Genomic DNA, 14,433 nt, shown 5'->3' on the forward strand with positions numbered 1-14,433 from the left:
CCATCAGAATGGAAGATGCAGGAACTATTCAGCAGTCAGGCGGCATCTGTGGTAGGAGAAAGCAGTGTTAATATTTCAGGTTGAAGAGGCAAGAGGCCATTCCGCGTGGACCCAATTTGGTCCCTACATCTTCATTGGTATGCTGTACCTTGTTGCCATTATTTGTCACACTTTGGCTACAATAACCTGGCAATTTACTCCTAACTTTCAATCTGTACGTTTACGCTCCTCAGCAAATGCAACATGGCTGTTGTGAATACATTACAACCCAAAGCATTACTGCCAGGAGTTCAGGAAACCAGCCCAGCTGGATACAAATCAAGTCAATTGTGCCCATCAATGTTCAAATTGGTGATTGATTCACTGCCCACTTGCTGTTTGAGATAGTTAGTAACAATCCTGTTTTATTCCCACCAGATCCCAGCTGTCCATGACTTTGGACTCTTCATGTCTTTAATCGTGGCTTGCTGCTGGGTAGCTGTTCTATTTCTTATGCCAGCTGCTCTCTGCATTTGGAGTCAGTACATCTCGCCTCTGGAGATATCCTGCTGCTCCAGGTAGGAACAAGTGTCTTTAGCTCCTTCTGCATTTATCAAAGTGAAAAGTGACTTTGCTGAAGAACACAGGCTTAGCACTGGGAATACTTTCAGAAGTCATTATATGTTGCAACATTGTTAAGCTCGGTTATTATCTGAATTCACGGCAAATATTTGTTCTATTTACCAAGCAACTCCACAGGGATATGCAGACAAGGTTGTCGCACGATTCATTCTCAAAACCTCAATTTGTTAATGGACATGTTTTTTTTAAGCACACTAATTATGCTCATCTGCTCACCCCATGTACACTTCAATTTACTTTAAAAGCAGGTCTATCATCTTCTGGGTCCAAATGCAATCCTGACCATTTTCACTCTTACTGAGATTGCACTTGTGACAAAAAAGCACCATTGAACCATTGGGTGATCAATGGTTATTTTTTGTCACCGATGCACAGCACAGTGCAATTCTTTTGCACAACCCCCAAATGCACACTCACCACATTTTGGCACTGTTTACAAAGGAATAAAAAAGTCCAAAGTCCGGTCGGCATGTTGGAAGTACTGGAGTGCCCCCAATCCAGGTGAGCCCCAGGCTGCTGCAGGTCAATGTACCGATGTCCCTCTTTTCTGCCGACCGCCTCAGTGTGGCGGGTGGCGCCTCCTGCAGCCGACCTTGAAGGCACTGGAGGCAACACCCCGGTCTCTCTCCTACCGGCCCTCTCCTCGCACTTGTCGCTGCCAGCGGATTCAGCCTAGACTCTCTGGTCTTCTGGGCCTCCGGGGCTACAGATGGATGGACCCGGCATTGTACATCGCAATGTCAGCACCATCCTCATTAGTGATCATGATTCGGCCACAGGCACTGTTACAGGAAGCATTGAGGAGGGGGATCGGTGACCTCCCTGCAGCGATGCAGGGAGTGGCAGCTCAGCTACCGCCAAATGTCATCTCCAATGATACAAGAAAAGTGGAGGAGAAAAATAAAATCTGACACTCTCACACAAAATAAAACACTTCTCAGCTAGGATTAGATTGGGCCACTGTGGGTGCCCTAAACCATGATCACATTTAGAACTACCCACTGCACCCCCCTCATATCCCCTAAAAAATAATGGTAATATTGGCCAAATGGACAGTGGAGCAGCATTTGGGAAAGTTTACCCCAGGGAGCAGGTTTGCACGTTTCCTGGTGGTTTCACACTCTGTCGACTGTACAGCGTCGCATATGAGGGTTTGTGCTTAAAAGCAGATTCTCAAAGCAGCACCACAGCTACTGAAGGCCTACTGTGGAGGTAACAGAGATTGCAGTAGAAAATGAGAGTACTCCCTGAGGAATATGCCAGGAGAGGTGTACCGTGCATTCATGAGGCCAGAGGATGCCTTGGGACTTCCCGTAGAAGAGTCTGGTGCAAGGTGGCTCACAGGCAACAGACATGTACACACAGAGATGTGCATCTGTGTGCATGCAGATGCATGAACTGATACACCCATATGGTGCATGTACACAAGAACAGATGTAAGTACACACAGACATACACATACATGTAGACCATGCACACTCACCCAATCATATCCATGCATACAGACTGAAACATACACTCATATGCACACATGCTAATGTACACAAAGTAGATAGAAACATACACACTTAGATGCATGTACATATACACAGTTGGTGTACAAGATGTGTACACACAGTTTCTGCTACACCATTCTCACTTGCCATTGATGTTCTACCTTGCTGCACCCCATACAGAGGTCAAGCCTTCACCTACTGGGAAATAGTTTATCTCGATGTGCAGAGTGAAGTTAGCAAAATGTTGGATGCTGGCAGACTGTACATCCTGTGATGCTTCACCTCATCATTTTATTGATGTTTGCATGTTTGATCTCCTGGCTTGACATCAATCATGGTTGCCACGGGATAGATTCTCTTCCAGCCTCACCACGTCGGAGCATTTGATTGTGGATTAATTTAGTGAATACCATAGCTGGCGTTGACTATAAAGCAAAGTTAATTTCTGTTTCATGAATCTTCTCCCTTCTTGTTCTGCTCTTGCACAAAAAGAGCTCTATGTGTAACTGCTTACATTGGTCTTCTCATGGCAAACTGTGAGGAAGGGTCTCCTATGGGGGCCAAGGAATATGAATGATGATGCATGGTGTGATCCAACAGCTTGCATGTATTGTCAGAGTCCCCTCAGTGTGGGATGAACAATGGCGGGAATAGGTGAGAGAATGCTCGTCAATAGTGGGTGCTAATTCAAGAATGCCCAGCGCTGCAAATTATCATAAGTCGACATTTATTGTGAACAGAATGAAACACTGCTTCTTTCTTATCCATCTTCACTTTCCTCCCACACTCCAAAAACGTACAGGTTTTTAGGTTAATTGGTTTGGTATAAAACTGAACTAAACTCAACTCACTAATTACAATGCAGGAGGAGGATATTGCCCTATTGTGTCCATGTTAGTTAGCTTCTAGCAGAACATTCCCATTGGTACCATGACCCCGTTTAGCCTGACATCGGTGGTGAAGAAGATGCTGGAGTCAATAATAAAAGATGAAATAGCGGCACATTAAACTACAGTAGCAGGATCGGTCCGAGACCGCATGGATTTACGATGTGGAAATCATGCTTGACTAAGCTTCTGGAATCTTTTGAGAATGTTACCAGGATAATGGACAAGGGAGAGCCAGTGGATGTGGTATATATGGACTTTCAGAAAGCATTTGATAAGGTTCCACACAGGAGATTAGTAGGCAAAATTAGAGCAAAATTAGAGCACTTGATATTGGGGGTAGGGTGCTGACATGGATAGAAAATTGGTTGGCAGACAGGAAACAAAGCGTAGGAATTAACGGGTCCCTTTCAGAATGGCAGGCAGTGACTTGTGGGGTCCCGCAAGGCTCGGTGCTGGGACCGCAGCTATTTACAATATATATTAATGATTTGGATGAAGGGATTAAAAGTAACATTAGCAATTAGGTGCTGGCTCGAAGGGCCGAATGGCCTACTCCTGCACTCCTACTCCCAAATGGCCACTCTATTGTTTATTTCCCTGTAGCCCTGCAACGTGTTCCCTCTCACAAGCCACTGGTTCTCCATTTCCTTTTCTGCCTGAGGAGGTACAATCTGATACAATAATAATTTTGCTTAAGATATAGATATGCCATTTATTGTCACTATACATGTACAGTGAAACTGAAAGCTGCTCGTACTCAGTGCATACATACAATTTAGCACAAAAAACAAGAAACAGAAAAAACAAAAAACAGAAGGGAGAAGGGGGGGGGGGGGGGGGGGGGGGGGGGCGGGAATAAGTGCACAATTTCTGCGGCGCTACATACATATATACATATATACAGATGGAAGTCCTTGGTGTTGGGCAGTGAAGTCAGTGCATGTGTGAATTAGAATTAATAGTAGTTATAATTCTCGGAAAGCAACTATTCCTGAGTCTATTTGTCCTGGATTTGATGCACCTATAGCGCCTTCCAGAGGGCAGCAGGTCGAACAGTCCAAACGCAGGATGGGAGCTGTCTTTGATGATCTTCTTTGCCCTGCTAAGGCAGCGGGAGGTGTAGATGTCCTCCCGCTATCTAAATGCTTAAGAAGCATTTAGATAGCAACTTAAAGATTCGAATGCAAGCAAATGGTGTGGGTAGGAAAAAAAATTAGTGTTAATGTGGTGAGTTAAAAGGCCAGGTTCTGTGCTGCATGACTGTATAATCAATACAGGTGGATCTGCCAAGCATCTTGTGAGGGATTATTATGCATCACCTGGAATCCATTGCCTGATTATTGGTATATTATGCTATTGGCAATGATTGGAGTGTGAAGAAAGTCCCTTGATTTGCCTTGGGGGAACTATAAATTTACATTCTCCCCTTGAGAAGCAGCACTCATAGGAGACTCACTTCCAACCCATGCAGACAGTGGCTGCCTCCTTGGCTCAGCTTGTACTGAGCAGGATATACTCTCGGACCTGCCACCTCCTGTTCTGTTTCGCCCCTGTTTCATGTGATAAAGCTCCTGGTCTCTTTGCTGCAAGAAGACCTGATCAGGGGCGGCACGGTGGCACAGCGATCGAGTTGCTGCCCCCTGTCCCACTTAGGAAACCTGAATGGAAACCTGTGGAGACTTTGCGCCCCACCCAAGGTTTCCGTGCGGTTCCCGGAGGTTGCAGGTGGTTGCCAGAGGTTGCAGGTAGTGGAGGCAGGTAGGGAGACTGACAAAAACCTCCGGGAACCGCACGGAAACCTTGGGTGGGGCGCAAAGTCTCCAGAGGTTTCCGTTCAGGTTTCCTAAGTGGGACAGGGGCATTCCAATGCCAGAGACCCGGGATCAATCCTGATTATGGGTGCTTTTCTGTACGAAGTTTGTACGGTTCTCCCCGTGAACTTCATGGGTTTTCCCCGGGATCTCCAGTTTCCTCCCACACTCCAAAGACGTGTGGGTTTGTAGGTTAATTGACTTTGCTAAAATTGTAAATGGTGCCAAGTGTGTGTAGGATAATGTTCGTGTGCAAGGATTGCTGGTCGGCATGGACTCGCTGGGCTGAAGGGCCTGTTTACGCGCAGTATCTCTAAACTAAACTGCACTAAAGAAGGTCTTGGACCCAAAACCTCACCTATCCATGGGATGCAGCCTGACCCGCTGAGTTGCTCCAGCACTTTGTGTCTTATTTTCTCTGGGTTATCAGAATGTTGGGAGTGTATCTTGTGCTGTGGGTTCACCAACAGGAGGCGAAGGAGGTAATTTTTAATTTCCCAAATGTGTAAGTGCTAGGACATTAATTGTGAAGGATTTCAATTACCTGAGCATTACCTGGGAGACAGCTCGTGCAAAAGATACAGAGCTCTCAGAAATTCTAAATTGCATTCAGGAGAATTGTATTTTAAGCCAAGTGTAATAAGAACAAGAAGGGGAGTGGGGGGGGGGATATTTTAAATTTACGTTCAGGGAATGAAGCTGGATACTTGGAAGGAGAATCAGTGGGAAAACATTTGTGTTAATAATAATTTTTCATTTAGATACAGTGTAAGAAATGGAAGGAAGAGTCATGTGTTCAAACACTCACACCCTCAACACCATTCAACCAGATCGTGTTAAATCCCTTATCCCTGTGCTACATTTCTGTGATAACCCCATATTCCTTGATTCAACTGATAACTAATTTAATTTAATTTAGTTTAGAGATACAGCATGAAAACAGCCCATCAATCTTCAATATGCACTAGTTCTACATCATCTCGCTTTCTCCTACACACTAGGGGCAACTTACAGAGACCATTTAACCTACAAACACACACGTCTATGGGATGTGGGAGAAAACTGGAGCACCCAGAGAAAAGCCAGGTGGTCACAGGGAGAACGTGCAAACTCCACGCAGACAGCACCTGAGGTCAGGTTCAAACCCGGGTCTCTGGCACTGTGAGGTAGCAGGTTTACCAGCTGTACTGTGCCATTCTAAAAATCTACCAAGTTCTGTCTTTGAAATACTCGGCAACTGAGTCCTCCTGGGAGGAGAATTTCAAAACTTCATTATCCTGCCAGTGGAGAGAATTCTTCTCATCTCTATCATGAATGGCTAACCCTTTATACTGTGACCGTGACACTGCAGTCAGGGGAAATATCACTCTTGCATCTACGCTGTTAAGCCCCGAAAGGACCTTCTGTATTTCAAAGAGATCGCTTCTCATTCCTCAATCAGCTTAATCTGGCCTCGTGCGACAATCGCTCCAGAAATTGATAGAGATAAAGCAGGAATGAAAGTTGTGCGTTGGAGCAAGGTCTTGTCTGCCAGACTGAGAAGCGATTTAGCAAAAGTGAAACTGAGCGTCAACAAGTCGCAGAGCATGAAGATTAAAAAATATATATTTGCAGGGATCTGAAGTGAAAGCAGAAAATGTTGAAAGCGCTCAGTATCTTTGTGGAGATAGACAGGAGAGTTAACACTTTAGTTCACAGAACCACTTCATCAGAACCAGGATGGTAAGGTGGTTTAAGTTGCAAATTGGGACCGGGCTGGAGGAAGCAACGGGAATGTCTGGTTGAGTGAAAACTAAGGTTGCCACAATGCTTACAGACTTTCGACTTTAGAGATACAGAGTGGAAACTGGCCCTTCGGCCCACCAAATCCATGCCGACCTGCATTCACCCCGTACACTAACACTATCCTACACACTAGGGACAATTTTACAACTTGCTGAAAGCCAATTAACCTACAAACCTGTACATCTTAGGAATATGGGAGAAGATCGGATAAAACTGGAGAAAACCCGCAAATGATCACGGGGGAATGTACGAACTCCGTACAGACAGAGCCCGCAGTCAGGATTGAAGCCAGGTCTCTGGTGCTGTAAGGCAGCAACTCTAACACTGCACCAGATACTGAATGCCTTTTGAAGCTCTCTGTTAACCAGATAAATGAGGGCAGTTGCAGAGAGAGGAAATAAAGCAAAGCTCAAAGGAACAGACTGGAACTGAGGGATGCAGTTGATGGAAATGTGAAGAGAATGCGAGAAATATCAACTAATACCGGCAGCATGTTTATCTGAAATTGTTGAATTCAATGTTGTATTCCAAGGGCAGTGGGGGGTCTGGATACAAGATGAGGTGCTGTTCCTTATTGCACTGGGCCTTGAGAACACTGTGAGTAACCAAAGGCAGAGGTGAAAGCACTGGACAGAGTGTTTAGTTCAGAGATACTACATGGAAACGGGCTCCTCGCTCCACGAGTCTGTGCCGCCCTTACACTAGTACTATCCTACACACCAGGGACAATTTATAATCTTTACTGAAGCCAATTAACTTACAAATCTGTACGTCTATGGTGTGTGGGGGAGAAAAGCGGAAACCCAGGCAGTCACAGGGAGAATGTACCGACTCCATACAGACAGCACTCATAGCCAGGATCAAACCCGGGTCTATAGCGCTGTAAAGCAGCAACTCTACCGCTGTGTCACCGTGCCGTCCCAGAGTGCAGAGGAGATTTATGAAGATCTCACCAGGTCTGGGAAATTGTAGCTGCAAAAAAAATCTGGCCGAGATAGCCTTGGTTTCTTTGCAACAGAAGAGACTGATGTGAGACTTAACCGGGGTGTGTGGAAATGATGAGGGGCCTCGACAATTCAGGTAGGATGTACCTCTTACCAAATGGCCAAAACATCACTCGTATTAGAGGGAGCATAGATTTAATGACAGATGGATTACAGAGAAGGTGATGAAGGAATTTTCACCTGGACACGAGGGTTCTGGAACTCACTACCTGACAGGGTTTAGAGACAAATTCCCCGTCACATTTAAGAACCTGGACATAAACCTTGAAAGGTGTGACTTGGAGCACTACTGACCAAGTGCTAGACGATGGAATTAAGCTGGGTACTTCTTTTCTGACTGATAAAGTTTTAATCGGCCAAATGAACATCTGTGTCACAAATTTTCCACGATGCTGTTTACCCCTGGTACAAATTGCAATTCTTCATTTGCAGGATTGGGCAACACATGAACTCTTGTCATGCACTGCAAGGCATTCCAAGTGGAGGTAGCCAATTTTATCTCATGATTAGGAGACCCACATTGTTTTCTATATTATCCTGGTATGCCAATGGTTCCCATTATGTCTGCACTCAGCTGTTGCAGTCAGATAGTGTTTTTAGGTTGCAGGTAGTGGTTGCAGGTAGGGTGACTGACAAAAACCTCCGGGAACCAAACGGAAACCTTGGTTGGGGCGCAAAGTCTCCAGAGGTTTCCGTTCAGGTTTCCCAAGTGGGACAGGGGCATAAGGCAGCAATCCTTGTGCCCAGCCATGGCCGTAATGATGCCCAGACCTATTGAGTACTTCCGACTGTACAACCTATTATTTTTTTCAGCGGCCTGACCCGCTGAGTTACTCCATCATTTTGTGTCTACCCTTAGATGTAGGTCTGATTCCAGGGAATATCAAACAAACTGGTTTGCATTGAGACTCGATGCACATGATCCAATGTAAACTGCAGCTAAAATTTGGGTATGATGCTAATTTTTATCCAACACCACTGCTCACGTTTTGTTAATAGCATGCTCGTTTAGAGCTGGTTAGCACCTAGAAAATCTGCAATGCTTGAGTGTCAGTCTCCCTTGAGCTTAACCATCTCTCATTATAACATTACCCTGAAAAAATATTTATAATGGGCATCCATGAAATAATTTATCTTCATTCAACAATAGGTACTTGAACCACGTGATATTTTTTTACAGAATTCCCCTAATCTATTACATTTTTACAGAGAAGCTATTTAAATAGCCCAGATGACTTACAGCATTTCCAAGTGCTTCATGTAGTATTAATTGCTTTTAATTGCACAGTTAAACAGGCAAATGCATTTCCCATTTTGTACGCAGCTGGATTTTAAAATCAGCAATTTAATGAATGAGCAATTACTTTTTTTTTTAATGCTATTGGTAGGAAACTGAGGAAACAGCTTCCTTTTTTATAAATATATGTAATGTCCACATTGTAAAATGAAGCACCATTAGTGATATAGTGAGGTGATCATAGCCAAGTGATCACCAGGAAACGGAGTAAGTAAAGAGTGCATGAATTCCCTGTGGCTATTCCCCCCCCCCCCCCCCCCCCAGAACAAGTATAAGCTTTTGAGATACTTTTTTGAGGGGACGGAGTGGGGGGGGAAATGACCTGTCAGAGGAGAGCAGCAGAGTGCGGGAAATGCTCAGCGGGTCAGGCAGCATCTGTGGAGGGAATAGACAGGTGAAGCTTTGGGTCAGGACACTTCTTCAGACTATGTATGTCAGGCAGCATGTATAATGGAGGAGCATTTGTAGACCTTCTGTAAAGGTCTTCTTGTGGAACAAGAAGTTTGATGTGAGGTTGGTTTAGTTTAGTTTAGAGATACAGTGAGGAAACAGGCCCTTTGGCCCACCGAGTCAACGCCGAACAGCGATCCCTGCACATTAACTCTATTCTACACACACTAGGGACAATTTTACATTGGTACCAAGCCAACTAACCAACAAACCAGCACATCTTTGGAGTGTGGGAGGAAACTGAATATCTCTGAGAAAACCTACATGGTCATGGGGAGAATGTACAAATGTCGTACAGGCAGCACCCATAGTCAGAATCGAACCCGAGTCTCTACGCTGTAAGGCAGCAACTCTACCGCTGCGCCACCACTCCGTCTTGTCGATGTTGTTGTTTGTTTCATGTCAGGTTCTTTCAGACTTTCTGCAAGGCTAACCCTTTGATGCACGTCATTTGCCTATCTAAGTCCATCTCGAATATGTTAATCAAGGGCCTCAACCATGGCCCGTCATCAGGAGATTTAAATTCTGGATAAAGAAGTTATATTTTAATTATTTGATTTCTTGATGACTGACTAATGCAATCCTCTTGTTCCTCCCCAAACAGTTTTCACTCTCTGTGTGAATGCTGTCTCAAAGTCTTTCCTAAATTTAAATATATTTTTCGGACACAGCTCAGATGTCAACTGTTAAATGGTAGAGCTTTTTAATTCTAGAACATTTTCAAGAAGTCAGTTTTGCACTCTCTTTCATTCTTCAATATCCTTTTTATAATAAGACGTGCAGAATCATGCTGAGCGTAAGCTGAAAGATTGCAACATGATTGAAACTAATGGTGTCGGACATATTCAGAATATTTAGATTTCCTTTTGAGAATATTTGACGTTATTAGCATAAATATCAGTCCTTATCCTCGTACAATTATTTATCCATTAAACCTACAGTCACAGAAAGCTTAGAGGAGCGAGGGATGGTGGACATCCTTTGTCTGCTGTCTTCTATGAAATGTAATAGAGAGGAATTGTACCATTTTCCACAGCAGACTCATTTTCTTCCCAGCAGTTTTCGTAAATGGTGTTATCTTTTTCAATTATGTATTTATAAATCTCAGAAGGACTATGCTAAATGTCTGTTCAAAATACCATTCTGCTTAGACCTGAATTGAAAACCTTGGTATCAGTGATGTGACTAAAATCCAATTGCTGGTATTATGTCATGTACCCTTTCCTTATCACTCTTTTCTAAGGCGGTGTGAATGCGGAGAAACAAGAGAAGATAAATTGATGTTTAGTGCATTCTGGACATTGATCTGCATTAAAAAGAAAGATGATGTTGGGGATTTTGGGGGAAAAATGGTCACCTGCCTTTCAATTGTGGGGCTTGTTGGTCATGGATGTGCATTTTTATCACTTCTGCATTAATAGTTTACTTCAGAGATAGTGCGGAAACAGGCCCTTCGGCCCACCGAGTCAGCACCGACCTACAACCCCCGCACACTAATACACTGTCCAACATACACTGGGAACAATTTTACATTCATAAATTTATACCAAGTCAATTAACCTACAAACCTGTACGTCTTTGGAGTGTGGGAGGAAACCGAAGATCTCAGAGAAAACCCACGCAGGTCACGGGGGGAACGTACAAACTCTGTACAGACAAATACCCCTAGTCAAGATCGGAGCCGGGTCATTGGCAGCTGTAAGGCAGTAGCTCTACTGCTTTACCGCAGTGTTGCCCAGGTTTAATTTAATTTTGATTATTACATATGTTTTTTTTGTGGGAAGGAACCCTTGCAATGCCCACGTGACAAATTGCAATCCTTTGTGGCTCATATGTATCTCAAGTAGAAAGTGTTGGAAACGCTCTGGGCAGGTAGCATCAGCCAAAAGTGGAATGTTTGTGGTTGTTCACTTGCCAATGACTAAAGAGACATTATTTATTGACTAATTTGGCAATGTTTGGCTGAACACCCCATGGTCAAAAGGCTGCTGCGGCAAGCTACCGAGGCCAATTTAGCTCTTAAATAATTTAATAGAAATGAAAAGTTATAAAGAAAGTGCTTGCAGAGTATAGCACCTTTCATGACCTCAATGCTTCTTCCGAACCATAGTCAGAAAATAGTGTTCTCACTGCAATGGGCAACATTGATATTGCTGTTTGGGTTGGGATCACTGTTACATTGGATGCCTGGAGAACAACCCCATTCTTTAAATAATGCCAAGAGATATTTTGTCTGTGAGGGCAGACAGTGGAATAATTTAAAATAACAAAACAAAATCTAGCAAAAATACTTAGCAAGCCAGGCAGCATAGTTAGAGAAGCAAACAGTGTTGATGTTTCAGGTCAGTCACCTTTTATCAGAAAGATGCAGACCAGCGTGCCGAATATTTTCAATTTATCTGTTCCATTTCAAATTGCTAGGGGTATTTGTGTTAAGTCAAGTCAAGTCAAGTTTATTTGTCACCTACACATACGAGATGTGCAGTGAAATGAAAGTGGCAATGCTCGCGGACTTTTGTGCAAAAGACAAACAACCAAACTTAACAGTGCCCTTTGATAGGAAATGGAGTCCCTTTTGTTCCATTTTAAAGCAAAATCAAAGTCTCATATAACAAAGAAACGCATAATTTACATTATACATAGTGAAATGACTGAAACAAAAATGTCAGTACTTATGAATATTTGAACAATGCTTTGGAAAGCATTGAATTTGGATCTGCAGGAGCGAACATGCATCCATATAGATGCATTGCTGGTTTGATGGCACTGTCGTTTTAGTTCTGATTGTACTTAAATTCCAGTGTTGCACGTATACTGCTATGAGAAGGCACCTGTGTCTAGAAAATTAATTATATCACATCTGTTTTCAATGTCACGCAATTCAAAATGAACTTTTCCACTAGTTCACGATGATATCAACAATTTTAGATAGACTTCACATGTGGAAATCAGAACCGCTGAGTTACTCCAGCATTTTGTGTCTATCTTCAGTATTTCATGATGCTGTACTACATGAAAGAAGAATGAAAATGCTGGCAATACTTGTCAGGTCAGGCAGCCCCTATAAAGAGAGAAACAGTTAACCTTCAGGTCGATGGCATTGATGTGACCTCTATCAAAGTGTGAACACTGTTCTCTGCATTCCTGTCTGCACTATTTGTTCCTTCCCATGTGAATAATATAAGTGATCATGCAATCAGTATGGAGGAGGATAACTGATCCATGCCTCATAACTCCCAGATCTGAGTTGGTCCCAGTGAAGGAAGATGGCCTTGACTTAGCCTCCTACCCATTCATAAAACCTGTCCCACATTTGTGTTCTTTGTTCCACATCCTCTAAGCCTTGCAATCTCCTCAGATGAAACAAGAACAAATGGGAGGAATGGTGCAATGGTAGAGGTGCTGCCTTGCAGCGCTTGCAGTGCCAGTGACCCGGGTTCGATTCTGGCTATGGGTGCTGCCTGTACGGAGTTTTACGTTCTCCCCGTGACCTGCGTGGGTTTTCTCCGAGATCTTCGGTTGCCTCCCACACTCCAAAGATGTACAGCTTTGCTTTGCAGGTTAATTGGCTTGGTGTAAATGTAAAATTGTCCCTAGTGTGTGTAGGACAGTGTTAGCGTGCGGGGATCGCTGGTCGGTGCGGACTCGGTGGGCCGAAGGGCCTGCTTCCATGCTGTATCACTAAACTAAAACCAAACTAACCCAACAGCAGAAAGGGAAAAAAAACCATTGACAATCCCATTCCAGCCCTCAGATGCAATCAAAACTAAACCAGATAATTGCATGGAGCAGATGTTATTTGTGAAACAACAGCTGTGTTGAATTTGGTATTAACATTTTAAGTACCTGGAATCAGACCAGGTCAGCACTCACTGTAATGTCCCTCCTCATTCTATTGAGTTTAATCACACTCTCTCCACCGCAACCCCTCCCCCTCTACCCTTTCCACAAGAAACATCTAAACCATTACAATCCTCACGACCTGAAAATAATGTGCAATTTTATTTAAATTTCAGCTTGCCTTCGTTAAATAAAAGGGATGGCAATTAATGAATTAATTGATTGATTAATTCATTGATTGCTGTCTTCGCAAAACTAGGAACATGATTCCTAGCTCTCACTTTGGATTTGTATTTCTATGGTTATATCAGTGAACCTTATTCAACAACTTCCTTGTGGATGTTGAGAATGTGACCATTTTCTGGTGAAGAATGAAGACTGAGTGATCAATGCTAGCTCATTTCCATGGTACCTTCTTAAGTTTTGAATATTAGCTTTAGGCGACAACATTAGCTCTGTTTCTTCTTCGACAGATACTGCTCGGTTTGCTGAGTATTTCCAGCATTTTCTACTTTAATTTGCATGTATATCATGCCTGGTGCATCCTCATAATGCTTAAGATATACACAAAATCTGGAGTAACTCAGCGGATCAGGCAGCTTCTCTGGAGAAAAGGGGAAAAGGAATAGGTGGCGTTTCGGGTCGAGACCCTTCATCAAGATTTTAGTTTAAGTACCTGTAATCAGATTAGGTCAGCAGAACAGAACAGACCCTCACCGTGGTTAATTTCTGCACAGCCAGTGATATGTTTTTGAAGAAGGTATTTCATTATGACTTGTACGAAAGTACAGTGAAATTCATTTTTATACACAGTTCAGTACAAGTATCACTATAGTATTGTGAGCAAATTTGGGCCTCATATCTGAGGAAGGATGTGCTGGCTCTGTAGAGGGTCCAGAGAATGTTTACAAGAATTATTACCGGAATGAGTGGGTTAGCATATGATGAATGTTCGACTGCACTGGGCCTCTACTCGCTGGAGTTTAGAAGATCGAAGGGGGACCTCATTGAAACTTACAGAATAATGAAAGGCATAGATAGAGTGGATGTGGAAAGGATGTTTCCACTGGTGGGAGAGTCTAGGACCAGAGGTCATAGCCTCAGAATTAAAGGGCGCTCTTTTAGAAAGGAGATGAGGGGGAATTTCTTTAGTCAGAGGGCAGTTAATCTGTGGAATTCGTTGCCACAGAAGGCTGTGGAGGCCAAGTCAGTAGATATTCTTAAGACAGAGATGCATGA

At 43.4% G+C, this 14,433-nt stretch overlaps 1 protein-coding gene across 1 annotated transcript in view; it reads left to right on the forward strand.

Annotated features, from left to right (window-relative positions):
- The window catches only part of disp3 (dispatched RND transporter family member 3), a 284,882-nt gene that overhangs the window by 205,685 nt on the left and 64,764 nt on the right, over positions 1-14,433 (forward strand). The window contains exon 8 of the mRNA XM_055659011.1: positions 418-557. Within this exon, the coding sequence (XP_055514986.1) occupies positions 418-557 (140 nt within the window). The remainder of the gene's footprint in view (positions 1-417; positions 558-14,433) is intronic.

This window comes from Leucoraja erinacea, chromosome 30 (assembly GCF_028641065.1).
Source record: "Leucoraja erinacea ecotype New England chromosome 30, Leri_hhj_1, whole genome shotgun sequence".
Lineage (NCBI taxonomy): Eukaryota > Metazoa > Chordata > Chondrichthyes > Rajiformes > Rajidae > Leucoraja > Leucoraja erinaceus.